The sequence below is a fragment of the Eptesicus fuscus genome, chromosome 6 (assembly GCF_027574615.1).
Source record: "Eptesicus fuscus isolate TK198812 chromosome 6, DD_ASM_mEF_20220401, whole genome shotgun sequence".
NCBI lineage: Eukaryota > Metazoa > Chordata > Mammalia > Chiroptera > Vespertilionidae > Eptesicus > Eptesicus fuscus.
In genome coordinates, this window is record NC_072478.1 from 44296690 (window position 1) to 44317524 (window position 20835).

The following is a 20835-nucleotide window of genomic DNA, read 5'->3' on the forward strand; positions in this document are numbered from 1 at the left end:
AGGGATTGATCCAATTCACAGTTGAGAGTCTTTTTTTATTCTATTTAAGACAAATATAATTCATTTAAATAATAAGATTTCTCTGAGATTGTATTAATTTATTTTTCATCTCTTATCATATGTTAGATGTTTACAAATTAAAGAAAAACCTTGTTATATAACTATGGTATTTAAAAGAGTTTCTGTTTTTATTTCTTTCTTCATTAGTGTCCCTTCCTCACCCTGAGCTAATATTAAAGGATGTGTATATAGAGGACTGATTGTAAATTTGAAAGTATAAGGTGATGAGTAATCATCTTCAATGTAGAGATGAAACAGGTGAAAATGTAGTCAGAACAAGCATTAGCAAATTGTCACATTTCTAGACGTCAGACAAAAGGTGCCAATAGCAACAATGCTGGCTTAGATTCTCTGCTCACAGCCTTGGCATGCTATATCACAACAAGCTCTACTTCATTTTCATTCTAGAATTTAGAAACAATTCTGTGGATTCTGAATTTAAATTAGGCGATTTGTTTCTGAGCGTGCCACAGTTGATTCTCTCTGCCTCGGCCACAGGCCTTATTGCTCTCCCAACTGGAGCACCTCTGCTCATGATGGTGTTTGTTACGTGGTATTTATTAAGGCCTTGCTTGCAGAGTTGTCCTGCAGACATTTTCAATTATCCTATATTCATTAGGTATTCTGTCTTCAGTTATTTTCCCCCTAGGTTTTTCTTATAATGTACATATGTATTTTAGTTCAGGAAATGGTACCTAACAAAGTGAAAATGTGATTAAAATTCTTTTTGTTAAACTTTAGAAAATGTTAACATGAGCGTAAGTCATTCTCTCTTTTAAAAATGGAGTGAAAACATAAAACTATATTTTTCTTCTTTACCGTGTTTTAAATATCATGATAGCTTGGATAAGAAATTAAAAATATAGAGAAAATTATTAATCCCAACAAAAAATTTAATAGGGAATAAAATCACTCATTTTGTTGAAATAATTATTTTACATAGTGCTGGGTACATAACTACTTGTTGATGTTGATACATGTAACTTTGTTACAGAAAAATTGATATAATAAACATTTTAATATTTTAAGCTAGATTTGTTCTTGTTTCTTTTGGGTACAAAAGATTTACTTAAAACAGTTAAAAAATTGTCCTTTTGCTCTGTGTTAAGGCCACAGAAAGTGAGGCTGGTGATATGGACCTGAGTGGGTTGCCAGAAACAGCAGTGGATTCTGAGGATGACGACGATGAAGAAGACATTGAAAGGGCATCGGATCCTCTGATGAGCAGGGACATTGTGCGAGACTGCCTGGAGAAGGACCCCATTGACAGGACAGACGATGACATTGGTAAGTTTGGAGGAGAAAATGAATCTGAGAGCAATTTAAAGTCTTTAGAAGTAGAATTACCCGATAAAACAGAACCCAAGAATAGCAGGCTTGAAAAGCCATTAATTTTTATCAGTTTCCTTGTGTAAACAGTAGCATTTCTTGAAAACATATTTTTGTAATCAATTTTGCTCAATTTCTTTAAGAATCTACAAATAAAACTTTCAAATAAAACAAACTTTCCACATAAGCCTTTTCTTAGCTTACTTTATGACAAAAAAAAATTAAAAGTCTTGCAAATAACATTAGTTCTATTAGTTTTCTTGTGAGCACTGTTCCTATTAAGCTCATGATTTCTGTATGTAAACACTAGTCAAGTGGCACTTGGGGAAATTGTCTACTCTGATTCCATATGACTGAGTGGAAGAAGACAGCAGAATGTCAAGTTGCAGCATATGAGCTGTGGGAGTTGTCTTTTTTTAAACACACCCTAAGGTTAAAAAGCTAAGTAGTTTAAATCCACTCTCCCTTTCCTTGAGGTACCCTTTCCCCACCTTTCCCATCAGGCCACAGTGGATTGTGTGATAATGGTTTAGTGTTCTGAGTGCGCCTTCTGCACTCTTGACTTCTCTTCAGCCTACTGGGAGTGAGAGCAACTTCTCTTGGAGTCTTCTCTCCACCCCAGGTCTAGAATCTGTAACCATACTTACCTGAGCCCGAATTATCTGTTCTATCACTCCCCCAACTCATTTTGCGCCAGTACGTATTTGAAGAGAAAGTCAAGGAACTGAATCTATTGAGGTTGCTTAGAAGACAGTATAGGCGTAACTATGAGTGGCTTGTTGCATGTGTGTTTGAGGGAGACAAACATTATGTCTGAAAAACAGTTTTTATCATTCAAACTGTATGCATAGGCTAGGAAGTTGAAGATGAAAAAGCAAAACCTGGGATTAGATATTAAAATATAATAAAGCCACTTATAGGGCTTGCTAGCTGCTTCTAGATGAATATCATATGGTGATAACCATTGGATTAGATTGAGCACCTTCTATGTATGTACTGAGCATTTTTCTAGGTGTTGGCATCAGTGGGTAGGAAGGCGGATGAGGTCCTTGCTCCATTGCAGTCTGAAGAATAAAGTGGAATTCGGGGGGTAATGGAGGTGGGGGAATATAGTGAACAGGAGCCTGTTTTAGGAAGGTGGAGCCAGTAATTCCATTTAAAGGGCTCAGAATTGAAGAAAGTGGCCTCTAATATGAAATGATTTCTGCATTAACCTTTTCTGGATAATTATCGCCTATATCTTTGCTGGAGTAAGGGATTTGACTGCTTCTCAAATACACACCTCTAGTTCCTTCTCATTTTAGCCCATTTCCTTCTCTACATTCACCACTCCTCGTTCCAAAGGTGCTGGTAGTTTCTAAGTCTTTTGAGGGCCCTGCAGCATACAATGGAGTGGTTTTGTTTTACCCCCTGAAAACATAGGGCTTTGCTTTCTTTGATACCACATGTTCATATGATTTCCAGGGTCCAAAATTATGTTTTACTCCCCTCTTCTCTTTGTCTTTGCCAACTTCTTTTTAAAAATCTCCTTATTGCCGAAACCGGTTTGGCTCAGTGGATAGAGCATCGGCCTGCGGACTCAGGGGTCCCAGGTTCGATTCCGGTCAAGGGCATGTACCTTGGTTGCAGGCACATCCCCAGTGGGGGGTGTGCAGGAGGCAGCTGATCGATGTTTCTCTCTCATCGATGTTTCTAACTATCCCTCTCTCTTCCTCTCTGTAAAAAATCAATAAAATATATTTAGAAAAAAAAAAATCTCCTTATTGTAGTTTTAAAGAGACAATAAAACTGAAGTGTGTTCAACTTGCTGTTATATTCCAGAATCCTTGCTCATAGCATGTTTTAAATTAGATTGAACGGCTGCTTATGAACAGACTGATGTGGAAGTTACCCTTTTGTGAGCTAATGTATCTTCTCTTTTTGAATATGTTCGTTTTAGTATAGTTATGGAAGAAAATGATGACTAGTGTCAAAATATATGTAGCATGTCATTCTTAAAAATATAAGGTTATTACTTTATATCTGAGGTTTTTCTCCTAGCATTTCTGGAAAGCAAGAAGTAGGCTGATTCCTACAAAATAATGTACTTGTTGATATAATCTCTACAGTGAATAACATTTCCTTGAATACCAATTTTCTTGCAAGCAGCAATGATTTTGATGCTTGCTCTTATCAAATATACTTTCATTATCATTAAAGATAAGGCCTAATGAATGTTGTTTGGTCCACAGGGGATCTTAGATCTTGTATCTATCTCCTCAAAATAAAACCACACATGAGAATTCTTTAGCCTTATCATTTTCTGTTACTGTTGTTAAATCTAGCTCATCTTCCAGTATTTAGTTAAAACAAGCATCTTTCATATGAACTGCAAAATTATACAAATCTGGATAATTGATATTTTCTCTAAATGCCTCTCTTCCTATCCACACAAGAAAAGAAGGAATGGTGTCTAGTTGGGGAGGAGGGGGGGTATTGAATCAAATTAAATTGCTAATATTTTATCATATTTTTAAAACTGCAAGAATTACAATTTTCTGTTTGGGTTACCCGAGATTCTTAGGTATACCTTTGTTTCATTACTTTGAAGGAAGGGACTTTATTCATTTTTAGTCTCCCAACTCATAATTTGTAGGTAGCCAATGATTGAATAATTATTAATTTAATCTTTTGTTTTGAGGCCTTGACACATTAAGGTAGAGAAAAGGACTTTGGTCCCTTTCAAAGAATTTTTTTTTCCCCCCATCATGTACTACCAAAAACTCCATAGATTTAAAAAAAAAAACAACCATTAATATTGTTTCTTACATAAAATTAAGCCAAAGCAAATAAGGTAAGCTAATTTTATGAATTGACTTCAGTTTCTGATCTTGTAAGTTGATTATTTGGTTTTCCACTGTGTCACATTTACTAGGAAAAAAGTTTCTTAAAATGGCTAATGTTTTTCATAAACAGCAATATTCCCTTCCATTAATGAATCTTTAATAGTCTTAAAAACTCTTAGATGCCATCGGGTTAACCATTTATTTGTTTTTTGTTTTTCAACTGAGCCTGAAGAATTATGGACATTTTCTATTATTAGATATTTTCTTCCTCCTTTATTATTTATCCTTAGTATATGTGATGCACACATATTTTCCATCATGTTGTATTTTTTTAATGTTAGTCACTACTCATGTATCACAAATTGATTTTATTATCTACTAATGGAGTAGGAATCTGCCAAAAAGCAAGAAAAAATGTCTGTGCAAGGCACTTAAATCATTATAGCAAGTATTAGTGATTATATTTTATACTTCATATTCAGATACTTCAAATTGTCCCATCATACTTGTGTTGGTAATTTGACTTTTATTATTGTCTAAACATTATATTAAGTTGAAAATACTTCTGGCGACTTCCAGTCTCATATTTTTCTTAAGACCATGAATCTTTGGCTTTTACTCAAGGAAAGGAAAGAGTAAAATGGGCCCTAGCCAGTTTGGCTCAGTGGATAGAGCGTCAGCCTGAGGGCTGAAGGGTCCCGGGTTCGATTCTGGTCAAGGGCACATGCCTGGGTTGCAGGCTTGATCCCCAGTAGGGGGCATGCAGGAGGCAGCCAGTCAATGATTTTCTCTCATCATTGATGTTTCTGTCTCTCTCTCCCTCTCCCTTCCTCTCTGAAATCAATAAAAATATATATTTTAAAAAATGGGTGGTCTATAGATGATACTTTCATACCTTATGATGAGGAGTTGGGGGTGGGAGCTGAAGAAACAGGCTGGAAACAGCAGAGCTGTAATGTGTTAGTCAGAGGACCACGACTTGTTCATTTGCCTTTATGTTTTAAACCAAAAGGTCAGTGTATTTGTAAAACAATGATTCCTACCTCGCATATGTAATAAATATGGGTCATCTCTTACAGTGGTTTCAAAATTGCTTTATTGCTGTCCCCAGGAATAAATAACACAAACACACCTACTCATCCTTTCTGTAAGTTATGTGCTTTAATGCTCTTTCTCCTTCATTTAAAAAACAACAACAGCCGCTTGCAATAGTAAAATAAATTCTTGACACATCAGCCAGTCTGGGTCAAGTTGAAGAACACTGTCCTGTTGGACAGAGTCCCTGGGTACCACCTATGATTATTATGCGCCTGATGACCAAAGCCACCCTATGTAATGAAACGGCTTACACAGGAGGAATGACGTAGGGTCTAATCAGAGCAGACATTACCCAACTGAACTAGAGAAAATCACCCAGTCTGACCTTCTGGAAATGTAATATACATTCATATGTAGAATATGTCTTTCTATTCTACATTGTTTTTGCAATTAACAAACTATATACAACAACATAAAATTTGTCATAAGATAGAAGGAATATTCAAGGGGAGAATTTCATTACGTGGGAAACAAAAAAAAATATCTTAGCCAAAAAAAAATATTTTACTTAGCTAAAAATTTGAAAGATAAGACTATAATAAAGACATTAGTAGCTGTTTTCATTTATTAAATACTAGAGGCCTGATGCACGAAAATTCGTGCAAGAGTAGGCCTTCCATCCCCCAGCTGCTGGCACAGCTTCCCTCCAGCACCCGGGACCCAGGCTGCCGGGACCCAGGCTTCCCTCCTCTGGCCACCGGCAGGCACCCGGGACCCAGGCCGGCTTCTGTTGGGCCGCCCGTGGGCACCCGAGACCCAGGCGGGCTTCCCTCGGGTCACCCATGGGCACCCGGGACCCGGGCAGGCTTCCCTCCTGCCCTGGCTTTGTCAGGAAGGACATCTGAATGACATCTGGGAGACATCCAGTCTAATTAGCGTATTACCCTTTTATAATTATATATTTACTCTGTGTTAAGGTCTTCACCTTTATTGCATTTGATCTTCACAAGTGTCCAATAAAGACATGTATATTATTTTTTAACAAATGAGAGAAATATGCCTTAATGGAATTACATAAATTTTCCCAAAATAGTATAACTAGTAAGTATTCAAATGATGTCTGACACACACCTTCTGCTCTTCATCACTACCTGTGATGTCCAGCGTGAACTCTTGAGGCAAATGGTCCTGAATCGTGTTACTGCCACCACCTAATTATATGGCTTTGAGTCTCTGTTTCCTCCCTGTGAGATTTTTAAAAAACACAAGCCTGGCTGGTATGGCTCAATGGTTGAGCGTGGTCCTATGAACCAGGAGATTATGGTTCGATTCCCGGTCAGGGCACATGCCCTGGTTGCAGGCTGGGTCCCCAGTGTGGGGCATGCAGGAGGCAGCCGATTAAGGATTCTCTCTCATCATTGATGTTTCCTTCTCCCTCTCCCTTCCTCTCTCTGAAATCAATAAAAACATATTTTAAAAAACAATAACAAAAACAGCAACAATCATGTACCTCATAGAGCCATATTGAAGAGTAAGGGAAGAATTTAGTAAGTAATTAGTAAAGCTGCCTAATAATACAGAAAATTAAAAATCGAGACCACAGGACTTGAAAGACGGTGAAGTCATCCATCTCACCAACAGCTAGACCAAAGTAGTAGTCCTCTTCCACAGTGTCACCAGTTGAGTGGTCAAACATGTCTTTCTTTTTTGTCCAGCTGTGGGATAAGGAATGATATATTGTCACTTACATGTTACAATAATTTTAATTGACCAGTTTTCATAGATTTGTCTGATCCATTGAAAACACACCTTCCTTGGTATCTTTAGATTGAAGGCAGCTATTTCTGCTCACTGTTTTGGGCATCCACTTGCCCAAAAGGCACTGGAGTGGACTGAAATGGACTTCAGTGGCTTTCGGAGAATTCTCAGAGCTCTATTTCATTTCAGCTTATCATTTCACCCCATTAATAAGCCTTAATAAAATCACAGCTCGTTTTCAATAGAAATTTCTCATTTGAAGTCTATTAATTTATTCATTCCCATTAGAATTTGAATTACAGTGTATACTATTGCTCCTGACACAACAAGGAAATGACACTATTTTCATAATGACAGAAATCTTTGTAGACCTGCAAGAAAGCCAACTTGTACTAAAGATACTTAAAGTAATTACATTTTTCAGTGGGTCGAATCTTAGGTCATTTAAAAATAAAGAACCCTAGAGCATTCTTTTTGATTGCTTGTTTTAAAAAAACAATGTAATTTTTACACTGAGTATCTTTCCTTTTCAGAACAACTCTTGGAATTTATGCACCAGTTGCCTGCTTTTGCCAATATGACAATGTCAGTGAGACGGGAACTCTGTGCTGTGATGGTATTTGCAGTGGTGGAAAGAGCTGGGACCATAGTGTTAAATGATGGTGAAGAGGTTAGTAAATATTTCTTCCACTTAAAAAGTTTCTGTTTGAGGTTCTGTCAATACAGCAAATGAAAAGCCAGTTCTTACTTTTCCCCCCTTAAAAACCAATAAATAAGTTTGAGTAAGTCAAGAGTTATGATATGCTCGTTATTATGTCAAAGTAGTCCAAATCCATTGTTTTATTTTCAGTTATTTACAATATTTCAAATGATACTGATAAAGATACTGTTATGTGTTAACTTTACAGATGTTACAACTTAAATGTTTATAATATGCCTTTTGTCAGAAGAAACGAATGTTCTTATTCAAGCAGTGGTGATCACTTTTTCTTATTTACTACATGTGTTTTGGGGAACAGAAGAAATTTTCCCCTTGCATCTTTTTTTTTTTTTTTAATATATTTTTATTTATTTCAGAGAGGAAGAGAGAGAGAGATAGAAACATCAGTGATGAGAGAGAATCATTGATTGACTGCCTCCTGCACGGCCCCTACTGGGGATCGAGCCCGCAACCTGGGCATGTGCCCTTGACCGGAATGGAACCTGGGACCTTTCAGCCCACAGACAGACGCTCTATCCACTGAGCCAAACCGGCTAGGGCCCCTTATGTCTTTTTAGAGAATAATATGCAAAGTCATATTGAGAGACCAGAATGACATACACTCTGTTCTAGATATAAAAATATGTACTACATACATGGCTATGCTTTGTTCCTTGTTCTGTGAATTTGGTTAAACCGTTAACTTTATTTATTTGTTCCATCTTTAGAATGAAAAGTCTGCTAAATCATGTGTAGGGAGTATTCTGTCTTTTACAACTGCATGATCATGATGTTATTCTCTGTTTTATATTTATTTTTTGAACTAGCTGGATTCCTGGTCAGTGATTCTCAATGGTTCTGTAGAAGTGACTTACCCAGATGGCAAAGCAGAAATATTATGTATGGGAAATAGTTTTGGTGTCTCTCCCACCATGGACAAAGAATATATGAAAGGAGTAATGAGAACAAAGGTGGATGACTGCCAGGTATAAAATAGCATTTTTTAAAAGTTTATTTTATGCTTAATAAAGAACATATATCTGTAGTTGTGGTAAGACTTTTATGCCTAAATAAATAGGTCAGCTTTTAGATTTATAAGTAAGATTTTAAAGTAGAACTGATAATTGTAGTGCTTTTAGTGTTATCCTGCCCCAGGAAATTAAAAATAAATCTCTCTTAAAGTTATTTGAACTACACAAAAACTAAGTGTTCTAGAAATATGTCCTCTTAAAAAGAATGTTCTATACAGATGATATTTTAAAATTTTCCATTAATAATTGAATTCATCAAAATATATGGGAGTAAAACTCACATTCTAAAAATAAATTATATAAATAGATTAATAAAGATGATCTGGTACAGTTATACAGTGTTTTTATTTAATATAAACAAGATAAGGAATTTAGAAGTCGTGAAAATTAATCTTAGTATGACTCAGTAGAAAGACTTGCTAGTAAAAATTAATTGCTGACATAAGGAAAATACTTAATAGCTAACATGTCAGTGCTGAGACTATGTTAATATTCATTATTTAAAAACATTTAATTAAAGACTAGAGAAAATATTAAGACCAAATGTGAAAATTAATTTGATTAATGTAAATTGTGATGTCATATGCCCAAGAGAAAATAATACTGTAACATAAACTGCCATTGGCCTTTTATAAGCAAAATCTTGTTTGGGTTTTTATTTTATATCATAGTGCCAAGATCATAACGCATACTTTTATGTGTCAACAGCTGTCTGAAAGTATAAACCTCACCAAAACAATTCACAAATTGAATTTATTATACCAGTTAAAATTCTATTTTACCTGAATTTCTCACTAGATCTGTAAACTTCTTAAAGCAAAAATAAATCTAATAAAAATGTAGATAAATGTTTTCATCTTAAATTTCTTTTTAGATACCAGCTCTGTATGGCCATATTAGAAATTCAGTTTGGGATTTATTTTTATTTTTATGGCATTTTAGTTTGCTGAAGAAATGCCCAAACTAGAAGCAATGTTCTCTCTCACTTTCCTGCATGTGAATGAGGAAGCTTGAAGCTCAGTTGTCACTGGCATGCATCCTAGAGTCATGAGGAACTTGCTTTAGATTGAAGTCCAAACTTTAGATAGAGAGACCAAAAGAGCCTGAGTCCTTCATAATATACACTGAGTGGCCAGATTATTATGATCTCTGAACGCATAATAATCTGGACACTCGGTACATGTATATATTTTAGAGGCTCGGTGCATGAATTCGTGCATGGGTGGGGTCCAGCCAGCCTGGACAGGGGGAGGGGACAATGGGTGGTTGGCCGGCCTGCCTGCTGGTCAAACTCCTGGTCAAGGGGACAATTTGCATATTAGCCTTTTATTATATAGGATATACACTGAGTGGCCAGATTATTATGTGTTCAGAGATCATAATAATCTGGCCACTTCGTGTATTTGGTTCATTGAGTCAGTCAGTGCTAAGCCCACCCTTAGCTTTGGATTTAATGCAGATGTGAATCCTTATGCATAAGCTTGAATCACATATTCTGATAGTTGCAGACAAAAGCATATGGAATAAACTGGAGAATGTCATTTATATCTCTAAAGCAAAAAAATAAAAAATGCCCAAACTGTCTGTCTAGACATTGAGAATTTTAAATCAAACTTATTTTAATTTTCTTAAATTCTTAGTCATGAAGATTAATTTTAGTACATTTCTCTTCAAAATACATTTTTTTTCTCTGTCTACTTAGTCATTTTAACTCAGGAATATATTTCTTTTTTAGGAGATGAATGAGAAAATGATAGAATTATGTTCTCTAAAACTAAGTATAAGAAAGAACATGGTTATTTGGAGATAGGGGAAATAATTTTTCTTCCTTGTAAAAGTTTTAAAAAATAAAAATATTTTTGAGACCAAAGGTTAAGCACCATATATGGGGTTAGTGTAATGGAAATGTTTTTTTAAAAGGAATTTTTAAAAATGAATTAAACTATGTATAATACTTACAAGGAAAGCCTATATCTTTTGAATTTTAACTTTTGATTCTAAAGTCTTAATAGAAAAATTAGTGATATCATCCAACTCAGTGGAAGAAACAGTTTTGTAATACGCTATTTCTCGAATGTGAACTGCTCCTGCAACTTAAAAAAAAAGGAAAATATAGAAAAGTATATTAAAAAATGAAAGTCAGTTATAATTTGCATTGCTTACAAATAATTAACATTTTGTTATATTTTCTTCTAAGATCTTGATATACATATACAATGTTTCTAAATTGGCAAGCATGTAATTATGGGACTTTGGGTAAATTAGCAGCCGATGCTACAGTTGTGTCCTCATCTGTACAACGGAGATTATCGTAGTGCCTTCTTTATGGGATGATTTGTAGGATAAATTGAGGAAGTCCTGTAAGGTTACTGCAAAATACTGAGAAGCAAGATGCCATTATAAATATTACAATATTTGGTTTTCACCTTAAAAATATTTAATGTAGTATCATGAACATTAAGCCATAACTCTAAATGTCCTATGAAAATATGATTTTGGATGGCTTTCATATTTTATCTTATATATGCTATAATTTAACCATCCCCCCCTTTTTTTTTTCATCTTTTCACATTAAAAGAGAAAAAGAAATGTTCATGTTTTTTTAATCCCAAAATGATTTCTTAAATAAGAATAAATCATTCAAAATTCAGATGCAACTGTGGCCTTGGTTAATTTGTGTTATAGGTGATTTCTATAATTCGTTCTTAACTTTCCTTAAAACTGCAAAGAAATGTAAGTAAGTGCTTTGCCCTAAGCCCTGACATTTTTTATATATATATATTATATATATATATATATGGGTCATGCAGGAATAATGGCTTGGTGTGTATTGTTAATTTTTTCTTTAAGAGCAGGGATCACCCTTAACACCTGTCATAAGGAATAATGATTTAAGCTTAACAAGTATATGGCTTGTTTTGTGGACCTTTTTTTTTAAATAGACTTTCTAAAATGATTTATCAATATAATTAGCAAATTTTTAATATCTATTCCACATACCCATGTATGGAATTTCAGTGTCTTTTTATTAAAACCATCTTTATTTTAAAATCTTGCTTTTAAGATTTTTTCAAACTTTTAAAGCCCACTAAATTGTGATTATGTTTTTATGTCTATCCTCTTAAGATTCCACTCCCCTCCACTAATGCTTTTTTAATTGTCAAAGAAGAGGCATGAGAAAGGAGTCCTAATTTTATCATCTGATTTTTTAAATTGTTAGTGTTTTTAATATAAACTGCACATAAATATTCTAAAAAATGAAACTTTTCTTGAACAAGGAAGAACTACATTAAAAAGTAGAGAATTCTGATTAAGGTTCATTACTGCACTCATTAGAAAGTATGGGAAAGACATAGAAAAATGTCAGAGTTAAATAATTAAAATACTGAGTTATTAGTACCGCTAAGTCTCTTGCAAGCACTTTATCATTAACACGTGACTTATATTTTATTCTAGTTTGTCTGCATAGCCCAGCAAGATTATTGCCGTATTCTCAACCAAGTAGAGAAGAACATGCAAAAAGTGGAGGAAGAAGGAGAAATTGTTATGGTGAAAGAACACCGAGAACTTGATCGAACTGGAACAAGAAAGGGACACATCGTCATCAAGGTAAGACAAATATGGTTCTATTTTATTGGCAGTATCAGGTGTGACAACTTTAGATTCCTCCACTCAATTTTTAGGCATAGTTTTTCTTAAAAGTTATCACTTGTAAAAAGTCTTTATATTTCCTGATGAACAGCAGTTTTGTTAATTACATATGTCACTACCCAGTTTGTCTTATATTGAAGATTTGAACATTTCAGGGTACCGGACAGATGCTGTTTCTGCAGAATAGTGATTAAGCCTTTCGTTTGTTACAGGGCACCTCAGAAAGATTAACAATGCATTTGGTGGAAGAGCATTCGGTGGTGGATCCAACGTTCATAGAAGACTTCCTATTGACCTACAGGACTTTTCTTTCTAGCCCAATGGAAGTGGGCAAAAAGTTATTGGAGTGGTTTAATGACCCGAGCCTCAGGGATAAGGTTGGAAAATATATTCTAGTTTGATGTTTAAGTATGAAATATTCACATATAAACAAGTATACTTTAGTATATTTGTCATGCCAATTACGTTCAAATTATTTTAATGGAATAAGAGAGTACTTTTTAAGCAAAAGTGATACAAATGTTAGTTCTTGTTATAGGTTGCTAGGTTCATGCAAAGGTTAGTCGATTATTGACAAATGTTTAAGTTTTAGTTCTTTTAGCACAACCCCCAAACATTTGGGTTCCATAGGAATCTGTATCATTTAGGTAGAGGGTCAGTGTACACCAGATAAAAGAAAAGTTACAGTTTTTAAATTGGCACCATAGCAGCATTGCATGACGACCATTGCTGGCTGCTAGGTCTCAGTAATATAATTCTAAACAGCCCCTCTTCAGCGTCTCTTTGCGAGCCGTGTCAAGGCTAGATTGGATGGTAAACTACATACTCGCATGAAGTTTGAGAGTTAATCATAGTCTGTACTTCTCCTTTCCGTGTGCAGTCTGATTTACATGAGACAGACTTGGGAGAGGCAGGGTGGGAAAATCCAGAGCAGGAGAAAAGCCCAAGCTCTAGGGCTGGTCCCGCTACTCACTAGCTGTGTGGCCTTGGGGAAATCATTTGGACGGTATTGCTTTTCAGTTCATATTCTGAGAGCCACAGGCCTAGATCTCAGCCAGTCTCTTCAGCTGTAAAAACTTGATTTGAGTAGTATTGCCTCTGTCATTTACCTTATATGCCATCTCACCCTCCTGACACTCATTTATTTACTTGTAAAATGAATAATCAACATCCGTTTGGGACTGTTGTGAAAATGAGTAATAGAAAATAAAGTTCTTTATGTAGTACCTTGCTCAGAGCCAGCACATCCTAAAAGTTGCTTGCTGTTGGTGGTAGTTTTCACTGTATGATTTATGAATCTCGTTTTTCTAATGTGTAATATGGCTAGTGGACTTTCAAGTTGGCTTCTCAGCTACAAAATTATAATTTTATAAGAAAGTCAAGAGTTAGATATCATTTTAAGGAAAATCATCTTATATGTTTCCTACATTTGAAAAATTGGGCAGTAGTTATGGTAAATGACATAAAATTAGTGTAATTATCAAGGTTTGACTCATGAGTGATTAGGTTTATACTATAATTTATCACAGTACATTAACAATAAATAGTATTTTAAACTAAGGTTCAAAATGAACTATATACCATCGTCTCTTTTTCTTTACTGGTAGAATAGCGTGCTTAATTTTTTTCATTTTAAGAGGTTAATGTTTGAAAATAATTCTATAGAAAATTTATTTCATCTTTTATTCAAATTTAGGAATTAAACTCATATAAGAGAAAACAAGTGGTTTTATATTTAAAGTTTGCAATTATCTTCACTTCATTTAGTAAAATTTTAATGAGCATTTACTTTATGCCAAGCATTGTTATAAGTATTAAGGATGCCCTTAGAACATAACATAAAGTTGTACTCATGGAACTTATAGTCTAATGAATATTACATCGTTCTTGCTGGGTACAAAAAAAAATCCATAACTGAGAGTGTATAGATTGGCCTGTATGAAGTTGTTGGGCTGTGTGAAAACACATGTGTAAGGTGAGAAAAGGCTGTTCATTTTTCCTGAAGAATTACGGGCGTTAAGAGGTTTCTAAATCTTAATGTTAACAAGTAATATGTAACTCCCTGTAACTCCCAGCTAGCTTTTTCCTTTTATAACTTGTTCCCTTGAAGATCTTTCTAGGCTTAATATTGTTCATTCCTTGTGTCTATTCTGCCCTCTACCTTTATTTATTTTTTTTATTTCTGTCTTCTTTATCTTGTATTCATTTATTTTGGTTTTACTGTAGCTTTGTTTTTATGGTAATCTGTTGCAAATATATATTTGAGAGTAAGATATAAGTTTATTACCATCCTTCACAGAGTCAAGACCCTTCTTGGCAAAACAATCTGGTGTCAATATTCAGAGTATAAATTTTTAGAAGGTCATTTCCTTATGAATAAAATCATTGCTGAGGCTTTTTATACTTAGTTTATTTTCTTATTTGTTATTACTAGGTTGTTTGGATGTCTAATTTGAAATCACTTTAATTGCAAATTTTTAGCACTGAATTTTTTGAAAACCTATTAAAAACAATTAATTTTTCAGGTTACACGGGTAGTATTATTGTGGGTAAATAATCACTTCAATGACTTTGAAGGAGATCCTGCGATGACTCGATTTCTAGAAGAATTTGAAAATAATCTGGAAAGAGAGGTAATAGTTGTGATTATTTTAAAAACCATCGGTTTTAAGTTCATTTTATTCAGCCTGTCTTTGAAACCACTCTTTCTGAACTCTTACAGAAAATGGGTGGACATCTAAGGCTGTTAAATATTGCATGTGCAGCTAAAGCAAAAAGGAGATTGATGACATTAACAAAACCATCCCGAGAAGCTCCTTTGCCTTTTATCTTACTTGGAGGCTCAGAGAAGGGATTTGGGATCTTTGTGGACAGTGTCGATTCAGGTAGCAAAGCAACTGAAGCCGGCTTGAAACGAGGGGATCAGGTATGACATTTCTAAATCCAGATTTCAAGGGTGAATATTGATGTCTTTTTTTCTTCAGTTTATTGGGATATTGATAATTAAGTTTATAATTTTATGTTTAGATACTAGAAGTAAATGGTCAAAACTTTGAAAATATTCAGCTGTCAAAAGCCATGGAAATTCTTAGAAATAACACACATTTATCCATCACTGTGAAAACCAATTTATTTGGTAAGTATTTTTGCATACTTTCATTTTTCTCCTTTTGATCTTTATAAACTTAATCATAAAATTAAGTTTATAAGTTATATTTTAAACATTATAGAAATAAAAACATTTATAGTAAGATGCATAGATATATAATTAATTATGTAAGTATGTAATTAGACCTAAATCAGAATCTACTGATGTGATGACCATAAAAATTATGTTTTATCAATGTGTTTATTCATAAATGTTTTGAATACCTGCACATTTAAATAATATACTACTTTAGCCCTGGATGGTATGGCTCGGTTGGTTGGGCATTGTCCCATGTACCAAAAGGTTGCTGGTTCAATTCCCAGTCAAGGCACATGCCTGGGTTTCAGGCTTGATTCCCTGATAGAGGATGTGCAAGAGGCAAGTGATCAATGTTGCTCCCACACATAGATGTTTCTCTCTCTTTCCCTCTCCCTTCCTCTCTCTCTCAAAATCAATTTTTAAAATCTTAAAAAAAAAATGTTACTTTATTTTAATTTATCCTGAGTGGGAATGATAGAGCAACATTATACAGCAGATTCCTGTTGTCATTCATTCATTGGAGTAGAGTTTTCCTATAAGATTACAGTTTTGATAGCTGAAGTCTATACTACTCATCTATTTCCAAGTTCTACAGTTGCCTTTGAATTGCTCCAATTTCTTATAATAGGTGTTCTGTGGTGTTTATTTCCATTTTAGTATTTAAAGAACTTTTGACAAGATTGTCAGAAGAGAAAAGAAATGGTGCCCCTCACCTTCCTAAAATTGGAGACATCAAAAAGGCCAGTCGCTACTCCATTCCAGATCTTGCTGTAGATGTGGAACAGGTGATAGGACTTGAAAAGGTAAATAAAAAAAGTAAAGCCAATACCGTTGGAGGAAGGAACAAGCTAAAGAAGATACTCGACAAGACTCGGATCAGTATCTTGCCACAGAAACCATATAAGTAAGTGTCTGTGTAAATTTTGTGTCCATTATTTTTTGTTATAATAATATGCAATGGTAATGATGTAATTAACATTTGCACGAGTCTAAAAAAGGTTTTAAGCTTTTTCGCCTGAGCTATCTTAGAAGAAATCTTGAACAATCAAGTTTGTTTTAATAATGTTTTTACCATTTACTTGCCTATCCCAATCTTCATTAGAGAGAGCTATAGCACTTCCTCATTTGAACTATTTTTTTTATTTCTCATTTAGTCTTTAAAAATATAATGTTGCATTTGCTCCCATATTCTCTATAATTGGGAAATGGGGTTTTTTTTTGCTACCATTTCTTTGTTTCTGAGTGTCTTCTCTATCATCAGCATCTGCTCTTTGCCAATCAAATCTTTGCTTCTTCCCATTGCTGCTATTCATCCTTGCCATTCTCTTCTTTCCTTTCTTTTCTGTTTGCAGTTATTTAACCATTGCCAGTATATCACCAACCAAACACAGAATCCTTTTCTTCTTCCCAGTGTTCTCTACAATCAGAATGTCAGGTGTATCTTGAATTTCTCAAATCTCTTCTTGGCTGTTTATTCATGCCAGGAGCTCACACTAGACAAAGTTGTTGGTTTCACATTTTTTTTTTTTTTTTTTAGCTTTGCTTGTTTGCTTGGTTATTTCTTTGTTTTAGCTTGCTTCTTAGTCTAAGGATGTTTTATATAACTGTTACCATCAGTCAAAAAGTTTTTAATGTTAAATAATTGGTGCACCAAATTATTTATTATATATTCCTCAAACTATAGTGGTATAAGAGATAACTTAAAAAACATGTTCTTTTCTTTCATTTATAATTAAAGGAGCAGTAGTTACAGAGATTTAGGACTATATCAAGCATTTCTATTTTTAAATTCCATTTCAGTTAAAATTTTCATCCACAGATTAAAGATAAAGAATATATTTTTGATAGGTTGAGTGTCAAACTTGTATTGTCCCCATTGAATTATGATGATTGATGTTTTTGTATCAGCTACAAAAGACTTCTGTAAAAGAGTCTTAAGGATAAGCAATGAGTAAGATGGTTTTATATATAGACTTGAGAGTGTATTTATATTAAGTTTCCAAGTGGCCGTGGATTAGGTCTGCGTTACAGAAAACAGAAGCACAGAAAGGCATGCATATAAAGACTAAAAGTATTAATGTTCTGTGAAACATTCAAACCTTCACATTGTTAGTAGAATTATTGGCAGCACAATAATAATAAAAGACCTCAGAGTAATCTTTGACCATGAGTTAAATATGAACCTGAAAAAAAATCAAAAGTCAGTGTGACCCTGGCAAGTATTAATAGAAATGTGACATGTAAGAACTGGGATGCAATCCATTCACAGTATAGGATGTTAACAAGGTACACAGTATGAAAATACTATGTATAATTTTGTTCTCTGTGAACTCAGAAAGGTACTCAAAAGCTAGAGAAGGGGAAAGAAAGACAATAATGAGAGGTATTGAATTTAGAACACTGAGGAAACATCTTGGTTTGCAGTTTTAAAAAAAAAGTATGTATCATGTATGTATTTTATTACGTAAAAAATTATTTGCTATAATTTATATTGCAATGCAATAGAAAGAAATAATTATATTTAAAAAAAAGACTCCGTAAAATGTAGGATCTATATATTGGTCTGATATACTTGATTTAATACTGGTTACTACTAAAACCTTTCTCTCCTAGAAATCAGCATGTGTTTGCAAAGTTTTTTTTTTGTTTTTTACAAAGGCACTAAACTAGTCAATTAGAGAAATCTTCTAGATATGTCATTTTGTTTTGTTCCCCCCCCCCCCTCTCAAACATTATAAATATTATGGAAACTAAGATGCTGAATGATGGCAGACTGCCAAGGATAGGCATGAGATTGATGTAAATAGAGGGGAAAGGAAGGGATGAGGCAAGAGGATTGTAGGATTCAGAACTGTTTGTCAGGAAAGTAGAGAGATACTGATGAACCCAGAGAAAAGAAGGATTAAGTCAATAATCTAAAATCAACAAAGGCCAAAAACCAATTTCAGTAACAGTGACAGAGTTGGAATGGTTGAACAATACGAAGATGTGTTCAAAGACATTTCTGAATTGTCTTGAATATAAAGTAGTTTCAATCCTGGAGCATCCCCATGTCTGTGGATAATAGAGATACAGGCAAGAGGAGAGAGTTAGATCATATTAGGTGTTAAAATGCTGAAGGAAACATTTCTTAAGAGGGCATCTCTTCTGGGTGTGCCTGGAGTATACTAATATTTACAGCCATTTGTGCCAGGGGTGGCCCAGTCAGCTATACCTTTGGCCTGAGCCCATAGTAGTTATCTCAGCTCATGTATTACATCTAATATTTTTGGCAGTAAAAATTGGCTTGTATGGTTGAATATTAAAAATTGACTAACAATGTAAAAGTTCGAATGTTTCACAGAACATTAACACTTTTAGTCTTTATGTGCATGCCTCTATGTGCTTAATAAATAGAAATTTTGGCATGGACTTACCTATAAATTTGAAAGAACTTACACTAAAATTATCTTTAATTTTTTTTTTTTCAACAGAAAGCTCTTGTCCTTGCTTATTTACCTTTATAATGTCTATTTTACCAAGGGAGAGGGGGGCAGGGAGGGAGGGAAGGAGGGAAGGAGGGAATGCTACGGGGTATCTTTTTAGCAGAACCATTAAAAATAGTTGGTATTATGGTCAATCTTTAATGTCTGAAAACCTAACTGATGCTAATTGCCTTAATTTTATTTATGACATTCCAACCTTAATATAATTTTCTTTTTTCTTCTTTCAAGATATTTATAGAAACTAGATAGAGTTCTAACCATTTGCTTGTGATATAGTTGTTTTTTGTGTGTGCGTGCATATTGTTGTATTTTGATGTTTTAAAAACAGTTGACTCTTCTAATATAGAAATATTCTTTATCTCTTATTAAATCATGTTTCAAATCTTTGTTTCTAAAGTTGTCCACAGTAGCAGGTATTTTATAAATGGAAATAAATTTGTAGCTACACATAAGCAGTATTTCTCTGGGAACTTAAATGTGTAACTAGAAAATTTGAGTAGAGAATTAAAAGTGAGTCACTGGCTTTTCATTGCCTCTTCTTTGATGCCAAGAAATGTCACTCTGCACCGCTGCTTTCTTATGCTCTGTGTGATTAAGAAATAATGTCTGTGTCAGGGTTCATTTACATTTGACTCCGTAGTGATCTCATTTCTCTGAAACACTGAAGAATGAAATTGGGACAGTTTGGATTTTTTCCCCTCTATTCATTTCACTCAGTTTCTTCAGTTCTTAAAGATCAGATTATAAAACAATTTATCATTCTGATGCGGAAGCCGTCAGCTGAGTGAGAACTAAGTGTGTTTTTTATATGTTTTTTAATGTACTTTTTAAAAAGGCTGTTTCCGCCCTGACCCATGTGGCTCCCTGTTGTGGCTCAGTTGGTTGAGCATCATCCCTTGCACCAAAAGGTCGCCACAGGTTCGGGTCCCGGTCAAGGCACATGCCTGGGTTGTGGGTTTGATCCCAGGTCAGAGTGCATGCGGGAGGCAACCAATCGATGTTTTTCTCACACAGAGATGTTTCTCTCTCTCCCCATCCCTCTCCCTTCCTCTCCCTCCAAAACCAATAAAAACACTTAAAATAATAATAATAAAAAAGTCTCTTTCCATCAGAAACCAGAGCTTATCTTTTCTTGAAAGTATTTCTGTACTGAGAAACTACTATTTGTTATGATTCGTCTTATTTAAAGACATAGGTTTCAGAGAAACACACTATACACTTAAGAAACAGCAAAACAAATGGAGTTGGATACAGTCTTAACCTTTTGCATTCGGATGTCAAGTGTGACTCGACACGGTTAGCATCGGTAGCAGCTCGAGAAAAAAGCAAGTGAGGGCAAAGGGTTAAGCAGTAGTTACTTTTGCAATTCTCAACCACATTCATCAATATTTTTACATTAACTGCATGTTCTATGAGATGTGATTTACTTATGGTCTGTGTCTGTTATGTCTTGAAGAGTTAAACATTCTACCTGATTGACAGCTTGTTTTCTATTTTTCCTGTTTGTTCAGTGATATTGGGATTGGTCAGTCTCAAGACGACAGCATCGTGGGATTAAGGCAGACAAAGCATATCCCAACCGCATTGCCCGTCAGTGGCACCTTGTCATCCAGCAACCCTGACTTACTGCAGTCACACCATCGCATTTTAGACTTCAGTACTACTCCTGGTGAGCACTGCCCATGCTGCTTTTGTTTAATTGCAACAATCTCTTCTTATGCATTGGTGGTAGCGCTGTACGTATCTCTCTTGGTTTGCCACTGGATTTATC

At 34.6% G+C, this 20835-nt stretch overlaps 1 protein-coding gene across 2 annotated transcripts in view; it reads left to right on the forward strand.

The window, feature by feature from the left end:
* The window catches only part of RAPGEF2 (Rap guanine nucleotide exchange factor 2), a 237033-nt gene that overhangs the window by 195563 nt on the left and 20635 nt on the right, over positions 1-20835 (forward strand). For both annotated transcript variants that reach the window (XM_028152315.2, XM_028152317.2), the window contains exons 9-18: positions 1170-1347; positions 7544-7680; positions 8538-8696; positions 12198-12350; positions 12605-12769; positions 14918-15025; positions 15115-15318; positions 15420-15528; positions 16237-16483; positions 20576-20733. In XM_028152315.2, coding sequence (XP_028008116.2) covers positions 1170-1347; positions 7544-7680; positions 8538-8696; positions 12198-12350; positions 12605-12769; positions 14918-15025; positions 15115-15318; positions 15420-15528; positions 16237-16483; positions 20576-20733 — 1618 coding nt within the window. The remainder of the gene's footprint in view (positions 1-1169; positions 1348-7543; positions 7681-8537; positions 8697-12197; positions 12351-12604; positions 12770-14917; positions 15026-15114; positions 15319-15419; positions 15529-16236; positions 16484-20575; positions 20734-20835) is intronic.